General features: G+C 41.8%; 1 protein-coding gene across 3 annotated transcripts in view; it reads right to left on the bottom strand.

Moving 5' to 3' along the window:
* Positions 1-27,658, bottom strand: part of FRMD3 (FERM domain containing 3) — a 308,613-nt gene that overhangs the window by 104,034 nt on the left and 176,921 nt on the right. For 2 of the 3 annotated variants that reach the window (XM_029201749.1, XM_029201748.1), the window contains exons 3-5: positions 26,562-26,604; positions 5,455-5,533; positions 261-358 (exon numbers count right to left, since the gene is read on the bottom strand). In XM_029201749.1, the coding sequence (XP_029057582.1) occupies positions 261-358; positions 5,455-5,533; positions 26,562-26,604 (220 nt within the window). Of the gene's footprint in view, positions 1-260; positions 359-5,454; positions 5,534-14,522; positions 14,553-26,561; positions 26,605-27,658 lie in introns of those variants that run through there. The other variant, XM_029201750.1, reaches the window with a different exon arrangement.

Here is a 27,658-nt window from a genome sequence, read left to right as displayed (position 1 = left end):
CTGAGCTCTACCTCGGGGCCTTGAGGACCTCCGTTCTTGCAGAGGCCCCTGTGACCACCGCAGCCTAGCCTTCCACCAGGACCCCAGAGGCTTGGGAGGGAAGGGGAGGCGGGGGTCCATTGCTAAGTACCCAGCCCTGCCTGGCCTCAAACCATGACACGGGCTGGATGGGCACAGGCTGGGGAGGAGGGAGTCTCTGAACAGCCGAAGCTCTACTGTCCAGCACAATGGTGGGGATGGGCAGCCGTGGCCACACTTACCTTGGACGATACAGGCACCCAGGTAGGCAGCATCTGAAAAGGAGCAGAGCAGTCGACCGTGGAAAATATCTCTTTTAATTTGCAGGTACAAAAGATACCTGCAATGCAAAAGGAGAAAGAGTCGCCCTAAGTTTTGGCCGAGGCCTGGAAGAAGCGGAAGGATCGCTCATGCTTCATGCACCTGGGTCACCAGAGCCCTACCCGAGCCCCTCAGAGGGCAAGCAGAGGAAAACTGGGAGGAGCCCCCAGAGTTCAGAAAACCTGAAGTGTCTGCGGCAGCTTCCAGAGCTGTGTGGCTGGCCCTTTCCAAAGAGATACAGGAAGGAGGGAGGAGAGCCACAGGGCCCAGCAGCCACCGTCCCTGGCAGAAAGTCCCACACAAGGACAATCACAGCCACTGTTACCACCACCAGCACCTCAGCTACAGGCTGCCTGAGCTCTCTGTGGAATGAGGACTCAGGAATCGGACTCAGTCTACAGAGACTAGTCCGGGGCACAGACAGACTCATGTTAATCAATCTCAAAAAGACTTGGTTACGAGGCCAGAAAGCCAGCTTATTCACAGCACGAACGGTCATCTGTTTAGTGTCCTCTCCGCTTCTCCAGGGATGGCAAACAGATGGCCTCAGGGCCAGACAAACCCGTTATTGAATGAAACAGGCTGGGGTGAGGGGGTCGGGAAGCAGAACAGAGGGCGCTGGCTCCCACGAAGGGGTCAGCCGCTGTGCAGCTCCAGCGTCACGGCGACAGGTTTAGAAGTGAAATCCTTTGAATTTTAAATGTTGCAGCAAACTCTATTTTTGAAAACACTGGAGTGCCAAACGAAAAATATGCATGGGCCTGATTCAGCTGGGGATGGCGGGGTGGGTGGGGGCGGTGTAGGGCGGGGGGCGGTGTCAGTTCACCACCCCTGGCTCAGGCTCATCTTGTCACTGTCCCCTCTGTTCCTCTACGCTGATCACGCCCTCTTCAGATCTCCTCCTATGTCTTTGCCGGATTGATTCTTTCATTGAAGGCTCAGGCCTGGGGTCTATTGTTTCTGACTGACTTTATAGGTGTGTGAAGATTCTTTCTGTTTATTTTGGAGTTTAAGTCGTAGAGGCCAACCTTTCTTTCCTCTTTCCAGGTTCTTGAGGCCAGGTGGGGAGTACCACCCAATCGGTCCCAGTCACTACCTCCAGGGCTCAAATAATCTGATCTTTACTCAGCCTGTGAGCAGCCTCATGCACAACCCCGTTCAGAGAGCGTAACTGAGGCACTCAGATCACTCAGGTGCTGGCAGCAGCCCCCACTACCCCGCCTCCCCAAGCGCTGGAGCTCGCCATCCCCGGACACACAGATGCACTGAAGGGTTCAGTGGCTCCCTGGTGCTTCCACTTGATGAATCTTTATCTCACACCCGCTTTATGCTATGACAGTGCTAGGCACTGGGCACACGATGGAGGTTCAAATGACACTCTCTGTCCCCAACTTTGTATGGAATTGTGTGCAGGACATAAAGGTAGTACCTAATAAATTTCTTCTCTGGAGTTAGTGTACATTTTGTCAAGGGAACAGTATTACACTGGCCATCAAGGACCCAGAGTATCTCCCTAAACTGGTGCCTCTCACACTTTAGTGAGCTCGTGAATTACCCAGAGATGCTGTTAGAATGTGGATTCTGGTTCAGTAGGTCTGGGTGGGGCCCAAGAGTCCATATTTCTAATAAGCTCCCCAGTAAAGCTGGGCTGCAGGCCCATGGACCACACTTGAGTAATAAGGTTCTAAACCAGAGGTTCTCAGAGGGACTACATGTTAGAATCACCTGGGGGAGCTTTTAAACAATACCAACATGGACCCTACCCTAGACCCAACTAAATCAGAATCTAGGTCCTCACAAAAATGTGTATATGAATGCTCATAGCAGCTTTCTTCATAATAGCTAAACCAAATGCCCATCAACTGATGAAAGGATAAAAGAAAGTGGTATATCCATACAATGGAATATTATTCAGCCATAAAAGGAATGAAGTACCTACTGATGCATGCTACAACATGGAAGAACCTTGAAAAGATTAAGCTAAGTGAAAAGTCAGATATAAAAGGCCACATATTATATGATTCCATTTGTATAAAATTTCAGAATAGACAGACCTACAGAGACAAAAACATAGCTTAGTAGCTGCCAGGGGCTGGGGGGAGTGGGGAATGGGGAAAGACTGCTTGAATACTAGGTTTCCTACTGCCTTGATAAAAATGTTCTGGAAGGAGATCACGGTGATGGTGGCACAACTTTAAGAACATACTAAACCCACTGAATTGTACACTCTAATATCTGCCTAAAGAAACTAATACTTTTGAAAATCCAATTGCCTTAGAGTAATGGTTCTTAAAATTTGACATGCTTTAAAATTACCTGGAGGGCTTGTGAAAATACAGATTGCAGGGCCCCATCCCAGGTCTGGGGCAGGGGCCAAGTTCCCAAGCGATGCTGTTGCTGCTAATCCAGGGATGTGACTTTGAGGACCACGGCCCTAGATCATTCACAATACCAAGGTCACACAAATACTTGAGATGATGAAATCTTTCCTTTCCTAAAGAATGTAAACTACCTGGCTAAATGCCATCAAGTTTCTTTTCTACGTGCTGCATGTATGCATTGAACAAAAAGCATTCCTTTCCACGTTTTGGTGAGTTTAGTAGTGGAAAATAGTTTCAAATAAATAGTTACTGATGAATGAGACGTTTGGGTTCTGATCCCATAACTCAGAAATTGAGTTTGACAAAAGCTTCCTGAGAAAAGAAAATCCGCTTTCACAACAGCTGAGTTTGGGTCCTTGCTCACATTAGTGAACTCTAGAGATAATCATGGATTATTACGGATTCCACATAATCCACTGAGCCTTGCAAATGGCTTCAGGTTCAGATACTCATTTTTTAATATAATAGCCACCAAAATAATAATAATAATGCATTTTCCTTCAGTCTCACCCCTCCCTGCATGAAAGAATTAAGCAACAAAAACACAGGAGGATCTGGGGCATACATTATTACGCCCCCATTAGTGATATGCTTCTCTATCTAACATGAATTTAAAGGTGGTTCTTACTAAAAAATTTAAAACCAACATGCTTTTATTACATTCAATTGTATATAGCATTTACAAATGCCTCAGAAATCTAAAGGATTGTAAGGTGACTGTGTACATGGAGAGATAAAAGAAGGATTTAAAAAATATCCTTTTTGGTGAGTATTTTTGTTGTTTTGCTCTTTTAAAACCGCTTTTTTCTCGATGTTTCTTTACCCCTTAGCCTGGTCATGAATGTGATCTTAGCTTCTCATTTATTAAATTCTTAAATTTTAGATTAATCTTAGGATAAAATAACATCAAACAATAAAAACTAAATTCTTTCAAGATAGGGTTTAAATCATAAGTACCTGAGTCATTCCACAGTTCATAGATCCCTTTTGAATTCTAAGGACTGTGTTGACTCAGAAAAACCCATTTCTTAATTTCCTTTGTGGACATAAAAATGTTTGCAATGTCGCACAATTCATACCTTAGTTATTCAGACAAATGCAGGCAAGTGCTAGCAAATTTAATTGAGAGAGATTTCACTAAAACTTTGTACCCTTTTATTTTCAAATGGGACTTTTCTCAACATCACCAACAAAAGACCCATCCTTAATTTATATTGTGACACATATTCAATTTTTATCCTCTGGTCAAGGTCTTAAAGAAAACAAGTGACAAAAGTAAGCTATATTGGCCCCTGATGAAATAATGCCTGGCATTAGTATCTGACTTGATCTTCCTAATTACAGTGTTAGCACCCAGAGGGTAGGACAAATATCTTTATTTATTTATTTATTTAGGTGGCTCATATAGCCCTTGCAGACAGCAGGAACTGAGGAAGTACTTAACAAATAAATGAATAAATTTTTCAAGCCAAAAGCAGGCCGAAGCCACATACCATTTGATTCCATTTATATGAAATGTCCAAAATGGGTAAATCCATAGAGATAGAAAGTAGATGAGTGGTTTCCAGGGTCTGGGGGATGGGAGAGTGGGTAGTGACTGCTAATGTGTACAGGCTTTCTTTCTGGGGTGATAAGAAATGTTCTGGAACTAGATAATGGTGATGGTTGCCTTACATTGTGAATGTACTTAATGCTCCAGAATTGTACACTTTGAAACGGTGAAAAAAATTTATGTTACGTGAATTTTACCTTAATTTAAAAAAAAAAAAGCAGGCCAGATTGCAAAACACCAACCACTACTTACAATGTCCATCATCTCCTTTCCCACGCATACCCTGCCCCGCCCCCAAGCACAACCCTCCACCAACAGCTGTGCACAAATTACTAACAGAGAATGGCTCCCTTCCAACATCACCTTGTGTCACTATGGTGGAGCTTTACCAGACCCTCGTGGATAATGAGAGAGCACAATACCCTAGAACCCAGCATGTGACTCTGCACATGATGACCAGAGTCAACTGCCTTTGCTTCTCTGCTGCATTCGGACCCACGCAGATTATTCTGAGAGGTGACTAGACACAATGACTTTTTTCGGTCGCCAGATCAGAGGCTCGTTAAGAGCTAAGCACACATGGGCTCTTCTCCATCCACCGAGTTGGCCCTCTCGGGACCCTGCTCAGTGGCATTGGCCAAGGCTGTTCACGGAAGCCAAACCCCCAGAAGGTGGACTATTTGCATGTGGCCCTGGCCCGAGAACCAGAAAATGCAGAGAGGTGGGCTGAGAAGAGTCTACAAGGAGAGGGAAGCCGGCTCCGCGGTCGGTCATTTAGCAAGCGGAATGTGGGATGACAAAACAGTTCACCATTCTGTCAAGGGATCTTTTCCCTTCAGAAAAGCTTAGATCCAAAAGACAGGTCCCAGGGGCTGCACTAGCTATGAATTTGCCCATATCCTAAATGCAGTCATCTTCTATTTATTTTTAGCATCCCACTGTCAGGTGTTTTCAGAGAGCACCTCCTCCTTAAACCCACTGCTTTTTTGTGCAGTCAATTACACTCCCAATGACAACGGTTTGAAAAGTCCCAAGACAATTAAATGTAAGAGAAACATTCGAAGCCAAATGCTGAGCTGAGCGCCTGCTTGGTGGAGACACTCCGCTCTAGACAAGAGTAAAACTCAGAGGCCCTGGCTGTTTCAAGGGGCACGTTAAACATACAAACAAACAAAAAAATACCTGGTGAGCTCTTCTTTAATCTTCAAGGGTTCGTGTGGGTAGAATTTCACTCTAAAGCACATGGTGTATGGTGGATGAGCTGAAACGTCATAAAGAAAAAGCATGAGAAAAGCAGCAAGAGACCATGGACTCAAACACACACAGGAGAGTCAGCCATGAAGCCTTCCAGCCTAGCCTGGGGGGAGAGGGGCAGGGGGATTTTCTGAAAGAACAGATAGTATGCCCAAGAAAACGAAGCAACAGTGACAACAAAACTCAATGGAAATGCTTGACAAGACACCTAAAGCAAACTCAGGATACAGGCAATCTAGTCAGTCAGCACAGCTTCCCCTTTCATGGCTCTTTCCTTCTCTCCAGGTCACAGATTCAAATAACATTTTCTCTTCCATTCTTCCCACTCTCTTCTGATAGATAAATTGTTTGTAAGTACCACTCAGGTTTTTGGCCTAGTGAAATATTTTTTTAGCCTGTGAGGTGGAAAAATGTCACTGCACGTGACTAGTTTTCCCAAAGTGATGGTGCCGTTGACCTAAAATCAGGATTTTAAAAATGGAGTCACCATGCACAGATCCTGCTTCGTATAATTTTAGGATCATTTTAGTGTTATCTATCAATGAGGCAGTTGCTTGCATGAAAAGAAACACTTTTATAACTTCCTGCTTTGTCTAAATCAGGATAGCATTATGCAGGCTGAAATTCTGGTTGAGGTTCATTGATTCTGGAATGTTCTAATTGCATTAAAACTTCCAGAACTCAATAGCCAGCCAAGGGGATTCTATAGGATTTCTTTTAATTATAAGACCACTGTTGACTTGCAATATTAACCTAATAAATGCACACAAGTGCAGTAAGATGCATTCAGATTTCAGTTAGTATATAAAACGAGCATCTTAAAATCAAAGAAATACGATGCTTAGTATTATTATTTCTATGGATCTGACATACCCACTCATTATTTGTCTCTGTATCAGTATGGCTGCTTGGGATCAGCTCTGAGACTACATCCAAATGTGAATATGAAACAGCACCCTATTCTGTCTCAAATCTTCTTTCATAATCAGCAGGGGTTAAATCACCAGCCAACTCTACAACATCTGGGGCTATTCTGGATGTAGACAAATCCTTTATGTAGAAAGAACTATTGGCATCAAAAATGAATGTATAATGAGGATAATTTAATATGGAAAACAATTATCTAAAATAGTTTGAAAGAAAGTAACCAAATCCCAGAAAAACATAGCAGCATCTTGCTGGATATTTCAGCAGAGAAAAACTGATTAAAAATACCCGTACAGGGGCTTCTCTGGTGGCGCATTGGTTGAGAGTCCGCCTGCCGATGCAGGGGACACGGGTTCGTGACCCGGTCCGGGAAGATCCCACATGCCGCGGAGCGGCTGGACCCGTGGGCCATGGCCGCTGAGCCTGCACGTCCGGAGCCTGTGCTCCGCAACAGGAGAGGCCACAGCAGTGGGAGGCCCGCGTACCGCAAAAACAAAACAAAACAAAACAAAAAAACCCACCCCCACCCCCCCACACACACGTCAGAACCCTCCACTCAATGCTCCACTTCCCCACCAGAAACTAGCAAATTTCTTAACTGAGTTGGGTGCTCCTAACCTGACCCTGTGTTCCCTAGATTTAAGAAAGGGAACATTTTTCTGGAGCACTAGGAGAAAAATGGACACCTCTTATACAGCAAAGAAACAATGAAGAAAAATACAAATGATTCTTAAGTCATTCGTCTTTCACGATATCTAGAAACTCAATTTTGATTCAAAATATTTTATCTTTATACATTCCCCAGATTTCTTTCAACTGTTTAAATCATCATCTCAAAAGAATGAAAATAGTTTTTTTTTTTATTATAAAACCTCTGGAGTGTACTTAATAGAAACGTTGAGACAGTTTTTATAAGAGCAACAGAGTAAAAAAAAAAAGAAAACAGCATAAAAGTGAAAGACTTTTTCTTCTCTTTCTTTCTTTCTTTCTTTCTCTTTCTTCTTTCTTTTATTAAAGTCCTCAAAAGTAAGACTTGTTTAAGCACAAACAATGAAGCTAGATAGACAGATGATAGATAGATGATAGATAGGTAGATAGATGGATATTGGTAGACAGACAGATGGATGAGTCGTCCCCTCTCACTTTCCTTCACTTTGTCTCTATTCCTGCCCCTTCTGTCCCTCAGGTCCCCACCCCACCCCAAACTCTCCAACTACTGTTAACAACCACTTCATCTCTATGCTTCCCCACTTTTGCCATCCTCACACAAACTATATGCCAACATGATTACATATGTAATATTTAAAATATAATTTATCCTCACAAAACAAGATCATCCTATGTATTGAATATGTTTCGCTTGCTTTTCTCATTTAACTCTCTAGCCTGCCCATCCATCTAGGGCAGTAGATACAGACCTAACTCATTGTCCATAATAACTGCATAATGGTTCATATAATACATTAGAATTTACTCAACTATTCTTTTTTAATCATCATTCAGGTTGTTCCCACATTACAATACATGCAATTCTATCATGTATATAATATATATATTATATATAATAATAATGTATATTATATATATCATTAAATGCATGTATTTGTATTCCATGTATCATTAACTATTTCATATATTATTAAATATATATATTTTAATAGAGACTCTGAATATTTGAATTTTGGGGAATAAAATCAGCTGACCGAAGGCAAACAGAGGAAAGGAGGATCACAGAAGCAGACCCAAATGAGAGCTGTCATTTTCTCTTCTACCTGGTCAGCATATCTGCTTGCCATGCCCTAGGCTGGCTCCATAGGAATCTGGGCTCATCGGATAGGATACAAATTAGGACTTGCATTCCTCCTAAGGGATCAAGCAGTGAGGCTCAGAGGTGGCTCCCCAGGCGGCCACCTTTGAATACCCTGACGGTAGGAAGTCCTATCACCCAGCCATCCTTGTTCCAAGACCTGAGGCTCCAGAATGATCTAATGCTTCTCCCACATGGAAAGCCCTTCCACCATTTGAAGACAGAGCTTACGGTTTTTCTGAGTCTTCTCTAAAATAAACATCCCCAGTTCCTTTAACTGTTCCTCATATGAAACAGTTTTGAGTGCCCTCACCCTGGGTGTATTCTTCCCTCCTCTGTGTTTCCTCAAGCACAGGGCTCCAGGGATTGCCAGAGCTGCTCGGGTGAGGGGACCATCACTGGCCTCGCTTTGGACATAACTGTTGCTCACCCTCAGCAGCCTCATCTCAATGTTGACTCACTCTGAATCTACAAAAGACCAACAGCTAGAATTCTTTTCATATATGCTATCGCTAAGCCATACAGAAAAAAGTCACTAAGCATCTTGCCATTTGCTAGGATGTGATCATGGAAGAAACTAATACAAGGTACTAATGATATGCTCACCAACAGACCCCTTATCAGAGAAGGGATGCGAGCAGGTAGCAGAAAAATCAGGAGGCAGCACTTTTCAAGTCTGAAATTTTCTACCCATTTTCTTCCACCATCATATATACCCCTACTGTTGTCTCATATTGATCCGGCATCACTGACACTAAGGAATGCTTCTTTACAGGGTTGGAAGAGGCTGAAAAGATAAATAATTTCCCCCCAAAATGTTGATCTAGTTATAGATGACAAGATTTATGAGGGAATGGGCCTATATATCTTGTTCAGCTTTCTATTCCCAGAGCTAATTATTGATAAAAGATTGACTCTCTGCCTGTCTGGCTGAATGAATGAACGATGATGCCCAACCTCTGAGGCAGATGTCAAGGCGAACAGCCAGACATTGCCGTAACATTCTTCCCATCAAAATACTAGTCTAGGTCTACTGTCTGAATCACTATAGCGCTTTCTAGGATTTATATTTGGAAAATCTCAGGTCCTACAATTCAGCCTCTGCCCTTCAACATCTGGAACAAATTCAGGGACTCTGGAGTTGGTTCGAATAGCTACGTCTAGTGGAAGGATTAATTAATTCAATCAACAAAAATTTTGAGTACCTACTAGGTATCAGGCCCAGGTTTAGATATAAATACAAGCAATTCTGTCTTCAGGGAGGACACATTCTAGTGGGGTAAACAGGTATAAAATCAAAATAAATAAGCAAAATATATAGGATATTGAAGGTCATAAATGCTATGGAGGAGAATAAAGGATTTAAGGGATGAGAGAAGACCATCCCCACCCATTCCCTTTTTCTCATCTTCACGCAACCAAAGACACAAATGTAAGTGAAATTCTCTTTACTACCTTCTAGAAAAATAAACAAGGGGAGAAATACAACTATTTAAAAATTTTAATCATTAAACAACCCCCCCATGTGTGTTGGCAGTGGTTTGGGGTCAAAACACCAGCCGTGTAAATTCTGGAAAAGGAGCTTTCCCAGGCTCCAGGTGATAGCCGGCATGTGCTCCCCGGTATGAGTCTAAGGTCGAAATCCCCTTTTGGAGATGAGCCTACCCCTTCTCCTAGCAGCTCAATGTCTCTACCATTCCAGCTTCCATGCTTTTTATTCTTAAGCTACAGGGAAAGAGGAAGGAAGCAAAGGATGCCTCTTACCTGTGCCAAATATTTGGCGCAGAATCAGAGTTGGAAATGTCTGATGAAGGAGCTATCTGCAGAGCAGGAAACACCTGGCATGGAGGTAACATGCAGGCAATAAAGCCCACACTCTGCTCAGGGCCCTTCCCCGACAGTGTCATCATGAAGAGCCACTATGTGGCTTTACTAGATTGGGCAGCATGGTCACCCCATGGGGGGCAACACCACAGTTCATTTCTCCTGTAGTACTAAGGCTTTGGCATCAGTGATAGGAGCACATGGGGAGGTGGGAACCCCAAATCCCCCAGGGTATGAGTGCCCAAACTTCAAAAGGGACTTCAGACAGTGACCTTGAGCAAGACACTTAACTTCTCTGTTTCCTGCTTTGGAAGAGGGAACAGCACCGGGGTTCTCGTCGACCTCCCCAGAGGTGTTCGGACAGATCCAGTGGGCTCTTGGTACATGCACACGGCACAGTATCCCAACAAACTAAAGCTCACATTTAGGTAAACACTCCTACTAGAGGAGGAGAAGGAAAGGGGAGGTTGGAAATGGGAGGGAAGAGATGGAGAAGACTGAATTGTACTTAAGTCAACAGCTAAAAAAGCATTGCTCAGCCGTGTAAGTGCTAACAACGAGAACACCGCTGAGGAGCAGAGAAGGGAAAAAATGCAAAACTCCACTTTAAAATGCCAGGAGCATGTACTTGCACTGAAAACGGCAGGGCTCCTCTCCCACAGCCCTCTGCTACCTGCCAGACGAGGGCTGGGGAGGCCAAGTGTCACCACTGGGCAGCTTAATACCCTGCATCAGCAGATCTCAGGGTATTATCATTTGGGTGGTTTGTTAACATTGAGAACACGGGGCGAGGAATAGCCGTTTATAAAGCAGAGACAGACTTCCTCGTCTCCACTTTGAAACCTTGCCCAGAAATGGGGATGGGGATAAGAAAGGATTAGGTGAGCAGGCTCCCTGGTGAAAATGAAAAAAAATGACTTTCTATTTTTAACCGACAACCATCCTCAAACGTTTGTAAAAACAAATCTCATTTTTTTGTGTGTTTGTTTTTGCTAGTGAAACAGCCCTTAGCAGCTTTCCTTAAAATGCAGTGGGTCTTTCTCCAATCACCGTAAAGAACAATAGAAAAACAAAAAACATAACTTTGGGAATATACACATAAACTCACGATCTTTCTTATACACATTCTGGTTGACAGCTATGAAAAACCTTCACAAACTCCTTCAAACAGTAGTTAAGACATAGAGCCCGTGGCTCTGGCAGGCAGATGTTAGGGCAATACCCACACCTGGAATATGTCTCTCTTACGACTCCCTCCTCTGGGACTCTATTGCGCAAAAAAAAAAAAAAAAAATGTGACCAATTGTCAGACTCTTTCAGACTCTGGAGAAATATTTCAAAGGGTCTGGTTGCAGAAAGGACCCCTAACATCCCACAAATAAAAGGCTTACATTCCAAAGGACTCCAAGTAGGCGTCAGGGGTTCCTGGCCTGTTCAGAACAACTGACACCTTTTTATTCCCAACCAAATGAACACTGTCCCTCCCAGCTCCTTCCAGGGCTTTTAGAGTGAGAGCTGAGGACCACACCCCACCTCTCCGTTGGGCAGCAGCACTCACAGGGATCCTGATGAGCGGCGCTCAGTGATGAAACAGCCCAGGAGCACACACTCTTTCTGCGCATGTGCAAAACGACAGCACCGAAAGGGCAAAGCATTACTCACTCACTCGTTTACCGAACTATAACTCTTGGGATATGATCAGATGAGCCAGCCAAAGAGAACCGCTCTCTTAACGACTGCTCTCTTCTAGTTGGAAGTGATTATTATCATTCAGCAACAACTGTTACTATCGTCATCAACAGCAGGGATAATCTCCATCCCTCTTTTACTGAAATGACAAGCAGCAGCCTCCAAGATGCTATTGGTACCGCATCTCCTCTACTTCTAAAGCAGGGATTTTTTAAAAAATTTATTTAATTCATCCTCCTCCTGTTATAGCTCTCTCTTATGCTTTAATCATACACACAGGCATGCCCACATACACACACACGTGCACAGAAGGAAGTCACACTCTAAGAACTCTGTTAGAGGATACTGGAGTGCTGAGAAGCTCCCTCACAAATACTTGTTCTTGGAATTCTCTGACTGCCTGTGCTGCTCAAGAGACGCTCCAACAGGGACTTTGATATCCAACATGTTTAATCTCAAGTTCACCATTTGGACAAATGGCTACAGCCAAACTGAAAACTCTCAGCTTACATTTCTTCATCTGTAAGATGGGGATAATAATGCAACCAGCCACCTAAAGTAGGGATCTGCAAAATTTCTCTATAAGGGGTAAGACAGTAAATATTTTTCACTTTGCAGGCCTCAAGGTCGCTATCTCAACTACTCCCCTCAGTTATTGTAGCGTGAAAGCAACCTCAGACAAGATGTAAACAAATGGCATGATGTGTTCCAATAAAACACGGAAATCTGAATTTCATGTACTCCTCATATGGCACAAAATATCTTTTCTTTTTTTCTTCCAACCATTTAAAAATATGGAACCTATTCCCAGCCTGTGGCCATACAAAACCAGACAGCAGGTTGGGTCTGACCCAGGGGCCCTGTTACAGAGACCACTATGAGAACGGCACGAGTTAGTAACGTTGAGCACTCAGCAGGCTGCCTGAGACCTTCACGCTAAACCCACAGGAGTTATTACTACTCTAGAGGTTGAAGAAGAAACCGACATGGATGAGGTAGAGCCCTTCAACTTGACCTAAGTCCTATATCTTGGTTCAAAGGGCGAGAGGGGGACTGTCATTTTTCAGGAAGGAGTGGGGATGGAATACACATGAAATAGGTGCACATATGAAGAGATATTTGGCAGTCCTGCTTCTAAAGAAGAGCTTTGCTGCCTGGGACTAGGGTGCAGTGACCTGAGAGTTTCAGCCAAAAAAAAGTTAGCAAAAGTACATGAAATAACTTAAGGCAAGAGATCCAGGTGCCTGCTTGCTGCAGATGTTGTGTAACTAACTGGCCCCTCAGGAGTTATGCTGGTTGGCATAAATCAACTAGCAATAATAATAATAATAATTATAACAGCCAAATGCAATTACTTATGTAACTTGGTACTGAGATTTTTTACTACAAAACTGCATCTAGAAATGAGGCATTATAAAGTTATTTCCAAACAAAGGGAAACAGATATGAATAGAGCTTTCCTAACCTGGTTGACCCGCATTTGAACCACCTCTAGTACTGACATACCAAGCATGGAATCTCTTGGCCCAACATGGTTATCGTTCAGACTTTTATGCTGCCAGCACACTTGTAGTTTTGAATCACGTGGTCCGTTATGAAACAACATGGGCACTCCTGAAGGAAGAAGGAAGCCCTGAAGGTATCTCCCCGGTGACATAAGGGCTTCTGCTGGAGGACGCTCCTTTTCCCCTGCTTTTTCCACCACTCCTGCCACATTCCCTCCTCCCCACAAGGAGTGCTGGGTCCTCCCCGAAGCCCACCATTGTACCCAATCAAAATGAAATCAATGTCACCACCAACCACATCATAAGGATAAGGTTAAAAATTAGAAATCTGTGGCTTATTAAATGTACACATCATTTAGAATTGCACATTATAAAATAAAGGGTTTTTGTCATTACTTTTGTTATCATTATTTCTATCCATGTTGGAAAATAAAGAGCACAATGTGGAAATTATTTATAGGCCCAAACTGCACGGACTTTTTTTTTTTTTTTTTTTTTTTGCGGTACGCGGGCCTCTCACTGTTGTGGCCTCTCCCGTTGCGGAGCACAGGCTCCGGACGCACAGGCTCAGCGGCCATGGCTCATGGGCCCAGCCGCCGCGGCATGTGGGATCTTCCCGGACCGGGGCATGAACCAGTGTCCCCTGCATCGGCAGGCGGACTCTCAACCACTGCGCCACCAGGGAAGCCCTGCACGGACTTTTTGAAAGAAGGATCAAAAATGGAAATTTTGGATGAAATAGTTGAACCTGGGAGAAAAAGAGAAAGTTGGCCAACCGTACTGAGCTGTGACTAGAATAAAAGAAACCTGCTCCCAAAGCTGGAAAGAAAACTGGAAAGAGCAAAACCAGCCAAGACTATTCCACAGCGACTGGGAACTTAGTGTCATGTACTTGATTATGCAATGTGTTTTGTTCAGATGTGTGTGTTTTGCTTTGTTTTAAAGAACATAGCAGTTTAAATTCTTCTGCCTGCTCCCTAAAAGAAGTATTTTGCTTCTAGTCAACAAGCATTTATTATGAACTGATCACATGCCTAGCCTTGTAGTAAGCCATGGACCAAGTAAAGAAATCTTCCAAACTAAATACTGGTGAACTGATTAGATGAGCATGAGGGCAACGGGACAGGCGGCCCCAATAGGTCTAGAGCTGGGGTTACTGAGACTATGGGTGTTTGGAGAAGTAAAGTGTATGAAGCTTTACTGTCAGAAGCATATGGTCAAGTTCAGCAAAGAAGAACACATACCCAGGGCTTCCCTGGTGGTGCAGTGGTTGAGAGTCCGCCTGCCGATGCAGGGGACACAGGTTCGTGCCCTGGTCTGGGAAGATCTCACATGCCGTGGAGCAGCGGGACCCGTGAGCCATGGCCGCTGAGCCTGTGCGTCCAGAGCCTGTGCTCCGCAACGGGAGAGGCCACAACAGTGAGAGGCCCGTGTACCGCAAAAAAAAAAAAAAAAAAAAAAAAGAACACATACACAAAGGAGGAAAAATGAGCCACAAAACAAAAGCATGAAGGTCACCCAAAGAGTAAATAAGAATGCTGAAAGGTGTAGGAAATCTAAATTGGGGTGCTCCGTGCAGTGAGCTGGGTAGTCCCCCCACATTTCATATCCACCTGAAATCTCCGAATGTGACACTATTTGGAAACAGGGTCTTTGAAGATGTAATTAATTAAGATGAGGTCATACTGCATTAGGGTGAGCCCTAAATCCAATGACTGATACCTTTAGAAGAGAAAGGAGAGGGAAACTTGGACACACACAGAGAAACACAGGGAGAAGGCAATGTGAAGGTGGAGGCAGACACCGGGGTGATGCAGCTACAAGCTGAGGAAGGAATGCCAAGACTGCCCAGCAACCAGCAAGAGCTAGAAGAGCCTTCAGAGGGAGCATGGCCCTGTTGACATCTTGATTTCGACTTCTAAGCCTCCAGAACTGTGGGAGAATAAATTTCTATTGTTTTAAGCCAGCCAGTGTATGGTAGTTTGTTACGGCAGCCTTCGGAACTAATAATACTCAGCACAGGGAATAACTGGAAGGACAGAATTGGGAGTCAGGCATCAACTGTCCTCATGAATGGGTATGGACCTGTGGCTGTTCTCCTGTTCCTGACACCAGAGCAAAGTCTATGTTCCTGGTACTCTCTGCCTATGCTACAGAGGAATATATGCTCCCTATTGACAAAATCATTCAGCAGCTAGGGACCTATTCATTAGGTTAGCCCCCAGGACTATGGAAAAGCTAAGGAATGCTACATAAACATGAAGTTTCATACACATTACCAGAGACACAAATTACATGCCGTCTCAGGCTTCCATGAAAGACCACTGTAACTTAGGGGAGGGAGCACAAAAGACAACAGCCAGCAACTTGACTCAAGATTGCTCTTAGGGCTGAATCAAATCCATGTGTTACACAGAGGATGGGGGTCTTCCCCACCTTGATTTGCATGCAGAAGCCATTTCCAAGAACCCCTGTCCCTTCACAGGGCTTGGCAGCAGCCTAGTACCTGATAAACAGAGTAAGAATAAGATCTTAACTACTCTGGTGGGCTAATTAGGCACCAGCCAGGATTAAGCAGAGAGCCTCTTCAGAAGACTAAATGGGCTTTCTTTCATCTAGGTCTCTATTTCTATTGTACATGCTTAATGCACTTTGATTCCTTTTCTTCCTCTCCATCTTTATTCCTTTCCTGACTTTTGCATAAAGCTTCCTCTTATTGTCTCTTTTTTATTCCCAAGTGATACATGAATATATTCTCACTGTAAGAGATCTGAGTAAAATATAACTACATGTAATAAAATATGAGGACCTCACTTCTCTCTACCTCATTCTCTTCCCCAGTGGTAACCACAGTCAGTATATATCTTTTTAGTCCTTCTTCCGTGCACTTACATATTCATATAAAATAACCTTTTTATTTTCATATAAATGGATCATTTTATATGTGCAATTTTACTTGCTTTTTAAACTCTACTATATATCTAAAAAATATTTTGATGTCAATAATATATGTCTGTTTCATTCCTTTAAATGACTACCTGTACTCCACATAATTTATTTAGCCTTACCAAAGTTTCTAGGCTTTTTATTGCTCCAATTCTCAGTGTTATAAGCAATACTGCAGTGGACATCCTTGCGCATATACCTGTTACAGAATCAATTTTGCTTTCAATAGATTCACAGAAGTGACATTGGATCAAAAGAGATAGGCATTTTTAATCTTGAAAGATACGGCCAAATTTCCCTCCCAAATGGCGTTACCAGTTTTATACATTCCCACCAGAAGTGTTACCCTCATCTACAGCAACTGGATATTATCAATATTTAGAATTTTCTCAGAATAACAAACAAAAATATCTTGTTTTAATTTGCATTTTTCTTGGTACTAATGATGTTGAGCATCTGTTTATGAGTTTATTGGCCATTTATTTTTATTCCTTCTACGTGTTTTTTTTACATTTTTCTATTGAGTTGTTTATCTTTGGGTTTGCAGCATCATACTTTATATATTTTGCATATTACTACTTTTTATATATTTGACAAATGTTCTTCCCATTATTTTGCTTATATTTTAATTTGTTTATAATTCATTTTTATACTCGTTCATCCAACAAATATTTACTGAGAATCTACTCTGCTCAGTGAACAAACCAGATATTCTAGTACGAACATTTAAATTTTGTACAAATTTGTTAGCATTTTGCTTCGTTACTTCTGGGTTTGATGTTTTCCTTAGGAAACCGTGTTCTACTCCATAATTATAAAAAATACTTCTGATGTGACACACCACACTTACAAAATAAAAGATAAAAATAATATGATCATCTCAATAGTTGCACAAAAAGGATCTGACAAAATTCACCAACCATTTACAATAAAAACTCTCAAAAAAGTGGGTATAGAGAGAACGTACTTCAACATAATAAAGCCATTTATGACAAGCCACAGCTAACATACTCAACAGTGAAAAGCTGCTGTGTTTCTATACACTAATAACAAACTATCAGAAATAGATATTAAGGGCTTCCCTGGTGGCACAGTGGTTGAGAATCTGCCTGCCAATGCAGGGGACACAGGTTCGAGCCCTGGTCTGGGAAGATCCCACAGGCCGCGGAGCAACTAGGCCCATGAGCCACAACTACTGAGCCTGCACGTCTGGAGCTTGCGCTCCGCAACAAGAGAGGCCGCGACAGTGAGAGGCCCGCGCACCGCGATGAAGAGTGGCCCCCACTTGCTGCAACTAGAGAAAGCTCTTGCACAGAAACGAAGACCCAACACAGCCAAAAAATAAATAAATTAGTAGCGTTCCCTTAAAAAAAAAAAAAAAAAAAAAAGAAATAGATATTAAGAAAACAATCCCATTTACAATTGCATCAAAAAGAGTAAAATACCTAGGAATAAATTTTTTTTTTTTTTTTTTTGCTGTACGCGGGCCTCACTATTGTGGCCTCTGCCGTTGCGGAGCACAGGCTCCGGACGTGCAGGCTCAGCAGCCATGGCTCACAGGCCCAGCCGCTCCGTGGCATGTGGGATCTTCCCGGACCGGGGCACGAACCCGTGTCCCCTACATCGGCCGGCAAACTCTCAACCACTGCGCCACCAGGGAAGCCCCCCTAGGAATAACTTTAACCAAGGAGGTGAAAGACTTGTATGCTGTAAACTACATGACATTAAGGAAAGAAACTGAAGGTGATACAAATAAATGGAAAGATATTCCGTGCTCATGGATTGGAAAAATTAATATTATTAAAATGTCCTTATTACCCAAAGCAATCTACAGGTTCAATAAAATCCCTATCAAAATTCCAATGGTGTTTTTCACAGAAAATGTTTAATCCTAAAATTTGTATCGTGCCACAACAGACCCCAAATAGCCAAAAAAATCTTGAGAAAGAAGAACAAAGCTGGAGGCATCATGCTCCCTGATTTAAAACTCTATTACAAAGCTATAATAATTAAAACAATATGGTATTGGCATAAATACAGACACACAGATCAATGGAACAGAAGAGACGGCCCAGAAATAAATCCACCCATATATGGTCAATTAATTTATGACAAAGGACCCGAAAATATACAATGGGGAAAGGACAGTCTCTTCAATAAATGGTGTTAGTCTCTTCAACAAATGTTGTTGGGAATTCTCTTGCCACATGCAAAACAATGATACTGGACCACTATTTTACACCTCACACAAAAATCAACTCAAAATTGATTAAAGACTTGAATATAGAACCATAAAACTCCTAGAGGAAAGCATAGGATGTAAGCTCTTTGATATAAGTCTTGGTAATAATTTTTGAATCTGACACCAAAAGTAAAAGCAACAAAAGCAAAAACAAACAAATGGGACTATATCAAACTAAAAAGATTCTGCACAGCAAAGTAAACCATCAACAAAATAAAAGGCAACCTACTTAATGAGAGAAAATATTTGAAAATCATACATCTTGGGGGTTAATACCCAAAATATATAACGAATTCATACAACTCAATAGCACAAAACCAAACAATCCACTTAAAAGTGGGCAGAAGATCTGAACAGACATTTTTCCAGTGAAGACATATAGATGGTCAACAGGCATGTGAAGGGATGCTCAACATCACTAATCATCAGGGAAATGCAAATCAAAACCAAAATGAGATATCACCTCACACCTGTTAGAATGACTATTATCAAAAAGACAAGAAAGTGTTGCCAAGGATGTGGAGAAAAGGGAACCCTTATGCACTGCTGGTGAGAATGTTAACTGATGCAGCCACTATGGAAAACAGTATGGACATTCCTCAAGAAATTAAAAATAGAACTACCATATCATCCAGCAATTCCACTTCTGGGTATATATCCAAAGAAAACAAAAACACTAACTCAAAAAGATATATGCACCCCCATGTTCACTGAAAAACTATTCACAATTGCCAAGATATGGAAACAACCTAAGTGTTCATCAGTGGATGCATGGATAAAGAAAGTGTGGTGTACATATATACACAATGGAATATTATTTGGCCGTTAAAAAAGAATGAACTCCTGCCAATGGAATATTATTTGGCCATTAAAAAGAATGAAATCTTGTTACTTGTGACAACATGGAAGGACCTCAAGGTCCATCATGTTAAGTGAAAAAAATCAGAGAAAGACATACGATCTCTCTTAAATGTGGAATTAAAAAAAACCAAAATCAAAAACAAAAACATACTGAATAGATAGAGAACTGATTGGTGATTGCTAGAGATGGGGGATGGCAGAAATGGCTGAACAGATCAGAAGGTTATGAAAAATTTCTGTTGAATGAATGAATATGTTGGCTGAACTGCACTCTGAATCATCTCTTATAAGAAAAACAAGAATACAGAATTGACTATGCTCATTCAATTTTCATTCTATAAGTATTACTTAGTATTTTTAACCTAGCATTTTTATCATAATTTATAGAGCTCATTTTGAATAAACATAAAGTTAAGCATATTGAGACAAAATGATAACTTCCATTCTACATTTTTTCCATTGAGCACAAGATCAGCTTTTGAAATATCACAATTTAAAAAATTATCCTTCTCTATTTTAACAGATTAATCATGAGGGCTTTTGTAATTACTATAGCTCACAGGCCTTGATTTGCTAATAGAACAAAAACCCCATCATTGTTCATTGTTCTGTTTTGCATATTTATTGGCTACTTTTGAGCATTTTATTTTGCAAATGAGCCTTAGAATTGGCTTGTTAAATGCCATAGAGAACCTCACTGAAATTGTGATTTGAAACATTATTGAATGTCTATATTAATTTGTGACAAATTGATTTCATTAATATTAACCAGAAACATGAGAAGTCTCCATTTATTGAGCTATCTACTCTACAGTAACTCCACTGTAAAATTTCATAGTTTTATTTATATAGATCTTGCACATTTATTTATAAGAAATTTATGTTTTTACTTGTTAGTGCTATTGTAAATAATAGCACTTCTTTTTCATTACATTTGAGAGACAGCAGTAGCTTGTGTATAAAAAAGCTATTGCATTAGGACATTAATCTTATAACCAAGGGCAAAAGCCATATTAGTTGTGGGGAAGGGGTGGCAGGTGGAGAGCTTGGAGAGATCCAGAGAGGACATAACGAAGGCTAAGATGCTTTCTGGAGCTATGAGAAGGAATTCAGCACCCCTCAGCACACTAGGCTTGGCCGAACAGAGTGAGGTGTGGAGGCAAGACAAGGAAACCCCAGAGTTTAGGGGATGTGTTCTGTTTGGAACTTTGGAGCACACTGAAGAAATGGCAGCACGGTGTGTTCAAGCAGAGGGTGAACCTCTAGATACTGTACCGAGTTTCCCTGAGGCTGAAGCATGGCACGGAAGAGGCTAAGCAGTTTCTACCTGTCCCAGTGGTGAATACAGAAGTGCTGAGATGCAACCAGTGAAAGAGACATGGATGGAGTGGGGACCACAAGAGGGCAGAGTTTATAGCCTTGAAGGTTATAAGACCTGTGGCAGGAGCCACAGGTCTTAGCAGCACATGCCAACGCACAAAGGCCAAGTGGGACCAATTACATCCAGAGAGGATGCAGTAGGGAAAGATGCCAGTAACCAGAGGCCAAATCACATGAGACACATGCGTCCTTCAGGACTCAGGACTGTGCACAAGAGAGATGTCACCCTCGTGGCCATGGTGGATGGTAAGTAAGCTTCCCCTGCCTCATGATCCCATTTTGGGGAAGGAGGAAAAGAAATACTCCCACAGAGGGTATGCACTTTCAAGTGAGTATGTTTAAACCACGAATTCACTGAGTAATTTGCTGAAAGAGATCAAATACTAAACAGGCAGATGCTGAATTACCCTGAAGTGGCAAGATTAACTTTTCACCCCCAGAGGAGATAGGGGCTCACAGCAAGTGGAATTCAGTCATGGGGAAATAATGTTAGATTTCCATACCTCTGAATCATAGTGTATAACTTTTTAAAACCTTTACATGCTAGTATAATTTGTGTGGTTATGTAGATCCTATAGGACATGTAATTTTTGTCCTCTTGATGTGTGTCTCTGCATGTATACACATTGGGCTACATTCCACAGTCATGGGGACAAGGCTAAAAAAGCCATAGGTTTGGGGCTTCCATGGTGGCGCAGCGGTTGAGAGTCCGCCTGCCGACGCGGGGGACACGGGTTCGTGCCCCGGTCCGGGAGGATCCCACAGGCTGTGGAGCGGATGGGACCGTGGGCCATGGCCGCTGGGCCTGCGCGTCCGGAGCCTGTGCTCCGCAACGGGAGAAGCCACAACAGTGAGAGGCCTGTGTACCGCAAAAAAAAAAGAAAAAAAAAAAAGCTATAGGTTCGAAGTGAGAAGAGTCAGTATGTATTACATAGCAGCATTCCTGCACGGAAAGCTAGGACTCTGAAAACCAAACATTCAAAATATGCACTTCATCATTGCAGCTCTATTTACAATAGCCAGGACATGGATGCAACCTAAGTGCCCATCGACAGATGAATGAATAAAGAAGATGTGGCCCACATATACAAGGGAATATTACTCAGCCATAAAAAGAAACGAAATTGAGTTATTTGTAGTGAGGTGGATGGACCCAGAGTCTGTCATACAGAGCGAAGTAAGTCCGAAAGAGAAAAACAAATACCATATGCTAACACATATATATGGAATCTAAAAAAAAAAAAAGGTTCTGAAGAACCTAGGGGCAGGACAGGAATAAAGACACAGGCGTAGAGAATGGACTTGAGGACACAGGGATGGGGACGGGTAAGCTGGGATGAAGTGAGAGAGTGGCATGGACATATATACACTACCAAATGTAAAATAGATAGCTAGTGGGAAGCAGCCGCATAGCACAGGGAGATCAGCTCAGCTCGGTGCTTTGTGACCACCTAGAGGGGTGGGGTAGGGAGGGTGGGAGGGAGATGAAAGAGGGAGGAGATACGGGGATATAAGTATATATATAGCTGATTCACCTTGTTATAAAGCAGAAACTAACACACCATTGTAAAGCAATTATATTCCCAAAAAGATGTTAAAAAAAATACATGGATTTCATTTGACACTTTGTTTGCAGGCAGTCTATTACCTGAGTACTTTTGAAAGAAAAACAAATCACCAGCTCAGTCCACGTTTGTACTTAGGGATATACAGTGATGGAACACGGAAATGAGAAAGATATTCCCTCAATGTTTCCCAAGTAAATTATGTAGCCTATCTGCATTTTTACCCAGTAGACAAGGAACTATTAAAAGCTGACTTTAAAGTTTCAGTTCTGGGCAGGATGGACTACTTGCACCCCACCCTGTCTCTCGCCTTGAATGCACCTATAAAACCTGGACAGAACATGTGCAGCAGCCATTTACGGTCTCTGGAAAGTAAACAGTAGCAGGCAGATTGGAAACAAAGGCAAGCATTCGAAGAATCAGTGAACCAGTGTTGAGTTCACCACATTTTCCCCTTTGTGTTCCCTGGACAGAACTCAGAGATACCTGGGTATCAGCACAGACTTAGAAGCTCCTAGTTAAGGCCTGAAGAGCAAGAAAAGGGGTTCTGGCAGCAACAGCAATGGCAGCAAGTAGGCGGAAGATTTCCTTTCTGGAAGATTTGAAACCTAGTATCTTAAATAATTGTAAAACTACTTATGTTATGTATTTCTTATTGGGTGAGTTTTGGTAATTTGTGGTTTTTTTAGAATTGGTCCATTTCATCTAAGCTGTCGAACTTCATACCTAGAGTTGTTCTTTGGGGTCTGTAGTGACAGATCCTCTTTTGATCCTGATATTGGTAGTTTGTGTCTTCTGTCTTTTTCTTCATCAGTCTTGCTAGAGGTTTATCAACTTTTCTTGACCTTTTCAAAGACCAACTATTCTCATTAATTTTCTGCATCATGTATTGAAACATAAGAACTTGGATGAATCTCAGAGTTATTAATGCTGAGTGAAAGAAACCAGTTTCAAAAGATTACAAGCTGTATGGCTCAGTTTATAGGACACTCTCAAAAGATACAAACTATATTGACAGAGAACAGGTCAGTGGAGCCTTAGGGGAGGTGGGTGTGACGACACAGGGTCAGCACAAGACAGGTGTTTAGAGTGATGTATCCTGACCGTGGAGGACACAAATCTATCTGTGTGCTAAAAATTCATAGCGCTGTAGAACAAAATAAAGGCAATTTTACCATATGTTCATTTAAAAAATAAAATTGAAAGTAACTCCTAAGGTCAGAGGAGAAATAAGACTGGTTTAAGAAGTTTCTCAGTTTTAAAACTGAAAGTTAATAACTGCCCAGTTAATCAGTTTTTCAATTACATATTTCTCTTCCTTAATAAACATGAGGTCATCATAAAAACAAGTCTGATATACCTATCTTCAACAAGATTTGAGGGAAACAAGGTCTCTCATGTAACATTAGTGGAGTAAATTACTGTAAGATCTTTGGATGGATATTTATCTCCAAGGAAATATAAAATGTGTATACTTTTTGATCCAACAACTCAACTTTTAGGAATTTCTAGGACAGATGTACAAGATCAAGAATATACATATAAGCATGTTTATGACAGCACAATTTGTAATAGGAAGAGACTATAAACAATGTGGATGTCCATTAATAAGTAAATTACATAGATGCATACAATTAACTACCAGAAAACCATTTTCAAAACGAGGCTAATCATCAATCACTGATTTCGAAGAAAATTCTCTAAAATTATTAAGAAAAATAACAAGGTGAAGAATAATATATAGCGACTGATCTCATTTTTGTTTAGGAAAGGCCTTATATATGTTGGGGGAGCTTATACATACATAAAAATTCCCAGAAGGATATATAAAATACTGTTAACAATAGTTATCTCTTTGGAGTAAGCATGGAGATATAAGCAGGAGGAGAAAGGAAATAGTTTAAACTTTTCTGAACTGCTAGAAAAACCACAAGCATGATACTATTAAAAAACTATTTTCAAAAATGTTAGTAAGACATAATAATGGCTTTGTACAAAGTTTATTAATCAGGATAGCTGGCCTTCTGCCAACCTGGGAACGTCCATAGTCAGAGGGATCTTAATGGGGTCAGGGCAAAGGACCTGAAAGTTGGTCATCGCTGGTGAGGGAGATGGGAATGGAGGAAACTCTTCCTCCAAGGAATTACAGTCTCACTGCCTACTCAAAGGCAGTCAGAATATAAACAGCATACCCACAACCAAAGAGGAAGCTGCCTGGGGTTCTGCAACCAGATCCTGTTGATAAACTCATGAATGAGTCCCAAGGGTTGGACCCAGTTTTTCTGCGTTAACAGTCTATAAGCCCTAGCTTAAATTTTTTCTAATTTACAGTATAGTGAATATTTCCAGGACATATGCACAAGAACACAAGAAATTCTTGAAACTAAAAGACATCAAGAACAACAACAAAACGAGGTTTGTGATCTTGAGAAAAATTACATAATTTTTTGATCACTAATGTTCTTAACAATACAACAGAGGACTAGGTGACAGGTACGACCCTTGCTGGTTCCTAGAATCAGTGAGTCACCGTGTCTGGTTTAGAAATTGAATTTTACACAATTCTTTTTTCCAGATTCAGATTCTATTTGTCATTAGATTGAAACTGCCCAATAGTCATACATCAATTTTGAAACCACATTTCCCAAAACATTATATATCTTGAGTTGGTTGTTCAGATTTAGCATGTGTAGACACAAAGCTCTTAAGCAGAAACTTCTTCACAAATATAAAATTTTCTCTTCTATTAAGTGTTGAAATATATCTTACTTTAGAGACAAGTTATATTTCAAAAATGTGTGCCCTAAGGAAAATATTTCATGACATTTAAGAACAAAAGTCAAAGAACTATTTACTATAAATAAGTGTACTGGAAAATTATCTAAATATTTTAAAATATATTAACAAAAATATCAAAACTTTGTAGTTAAGGGATAAAAGCCAGGCATGAGCTATTTTTTTTCGCAGACAAGTTAGTTCATTCTCACTATCCTGCATATCATTCTATACAAAGCTTCCTGATAATTCTGTTCTGCTACTTCTTCTGGGATGTCTGTCCCAACTCTATTCCAGCTTCACCCCAAGAGCCTGACCTCTCTGAACTTTGCATGTGCACTGCTGCCCCTGTTTGCATCTCACATATCTTTCCTGCCCTCTCTCTGCAGCACCCATCGCCCACAGCAGCCCTGGGTGTTAGCCTGAACAACCTGGCTGGCTGTGTGTCCTGAACTGGCCAGTTTGCTCTTGAGAGATGGAAGAGAGATGGGTGAAGAATGGGAAGGGGCAGACAGAGAGAGGTATGAGGGAGGACAAAGAGAGAAAAAGGGAGAGGGAGGGAGGGAAAAAGAAGAGAGTTAAGGAATAGGTATGTTGGTTACTAGTTTGCCATCCATGTTCAGTTTCTTCCTTCTCCCACTTAAAAACCTTGCCCCAAATAATTTCTTCATATGTGAAAAAGAAAAGAATCCCTTGAATGATGACAAATGACATAATATGCGCTAACCTGATCTCTGATGAGAAACTGATTTATCGCCTGTATTTCAGAGCCCTGGGAACGGTGACATGAAGGGATAAATGGATTTCAGGGCAGGCAGTGAATTTCTGAGGTGCATTTCAGAAGCTCTCCTCTAAACCATAAATAAAAACAGGTTGACTACAACCTGGCACGGGTGACTAGGACAAAACGTCATGCCACCCAGGACCATCAGTCAACACCCTCCTCACAATGCCCCAGGTGCATGACCAGATATTCTATATTCTACAGAGATGTTTCCCTAGCCGACTCTTCCAAGAGCTCATCGGGGGGGAAAAAAGGCAGTTCAGAACACCAGAGCTTGAAAGCTATTACCCAGAAAAATATATTGGGGAGGTTGAGGGGTGGAAAAGAATACTACAATCTTCAGTAAAGTTAGCAGCAAGATCATAGTTTCAAAATACACCTGCCTCTCTCATTGCCCCCCCAAGACTGACCTCCCACCCTGAACCATTTACTAGCAACCCCAACAATCAAAGGGAACCAGGCACCAATACCCCTGTTCGAATATGAAATACGAGGGTAAGATGGTGGGGTGGGTGAGAGACACAGGCAGCTATAGGAATAGTGACTGCAGGGAGGACCGAGGCCAACAAATAAGAGAGAAGTTACACAGCTCTCCCTGGGAGGCAGAAGCCCCCAACCCCCAAATCTTCAACTCCATCCATTTCCTCCCTGGCAGGAGAAACTTTGTAAAGAAGTAGAGTCTATCTTTGGACATTTCATAGCAAAAGTGAATACACAGATTGACACTTACATTTCATTTGCTTGGAGATGGACTTGTTAGGTTCAAGCCAGTGCTGGGGAGAAAAAAAGAGAGAGATTGTGGGTCAAACGGCTGGACCATGTGATGCATACTTAATAACTAAAACAAATTTAATAAAGATATTCTTTTTCCAAAGTACAGCCTCAGTTCCCCATAGATATTCCTCAGGGTTCCACCCTCTAAAGATCAACATGAACAACTGGCAATAATAATACCACAGGCAAGGGTATAAATTACAGAGAATTAATACTTTCTAGGTAGTATTTGAGTCATACAGTTGCTAGGAGAGAAGGACAAGGGAGAAAACATGCACTTAAATTGGATGTTCCAGTGGCTCTAGTTGGCTCCTAGGTGATTCTTTGAGCTCCACTGCTCTGGGCAAACCACAGATGGCTAAAGACTTTGACATCTGTGACCTCTACGAGTCACAGTCCAGCAGCATCCTTTCAGGTTAACAGTGGGCCAAGCCAGCATTAGCTCTGTCACACACAGAGGCAATTCTTCCTTCACAGTAGGGAGGAACATATTATTTTAAATATCTTATTTCAGAGGCCTGAGGTCATCAAGAAGCAAAATCAGCTCCAACACAAAACAAAGAAGCCCCAAGTCCTGAATAGCTCAGAATCGTGTTACTGACAGGTATCTGAAGCAGACACAATGCTGGCCCCAGCGCCTAGCTCTCTCCACACCATGAGTGAAGGTCACTTCGACATGCCGAGATCAGGGCAGCCTCTGATATCACTAACCATGATGCCCCTGAAGCTGCTTAAGGAACGTCAGGAAGCATCACTTTATACACCAGATATATGATAAGCATCACTTATCATACAAGATGATAAGAGGGGTGCCAATGGGTATCCATCCAGATGTCAGGGACCCCTCACTTATGGGGCACCCACTCCCTGCTGATTACTGGAGACGAAAGAAGAGGAGGAAACTTACCGTCAGTTGAGCACTTACACCTCACTCTATCTCATTTGTGGCATCCAGTAAGCCTCAAGGTTCTGTATTATCCCTATTGTTTGATGTAAATGCATAGCCATAAAGTTTAACAGGAGCTAGCATTGTTGTGTGCTCAGTAAGTGCCA

This window comes from Monodon monoceros, unplaced genomic scaffold, assembly GCF_005190385.1.
Source record: "Monodon monoceros isolate NGI ecotype Baffin Bay Population unplaced genomic scaffold, NGI_Narwhal_1 Super_Scaffold_5, whole genome shotgun sequence".
Classification (NCBI taxonomy): domain Eukaryota; kingdom Metazoa; phylum Chordata; class Mammalia; order Artiodactyla; family Monodontidae; genus Monodon; species Monodon monoceros.
The sequence above is the reverse complement of the archived record's forward strand: the minus strand, read 5'-3'. Positions and strand labels throughout refer to the sequence as shown.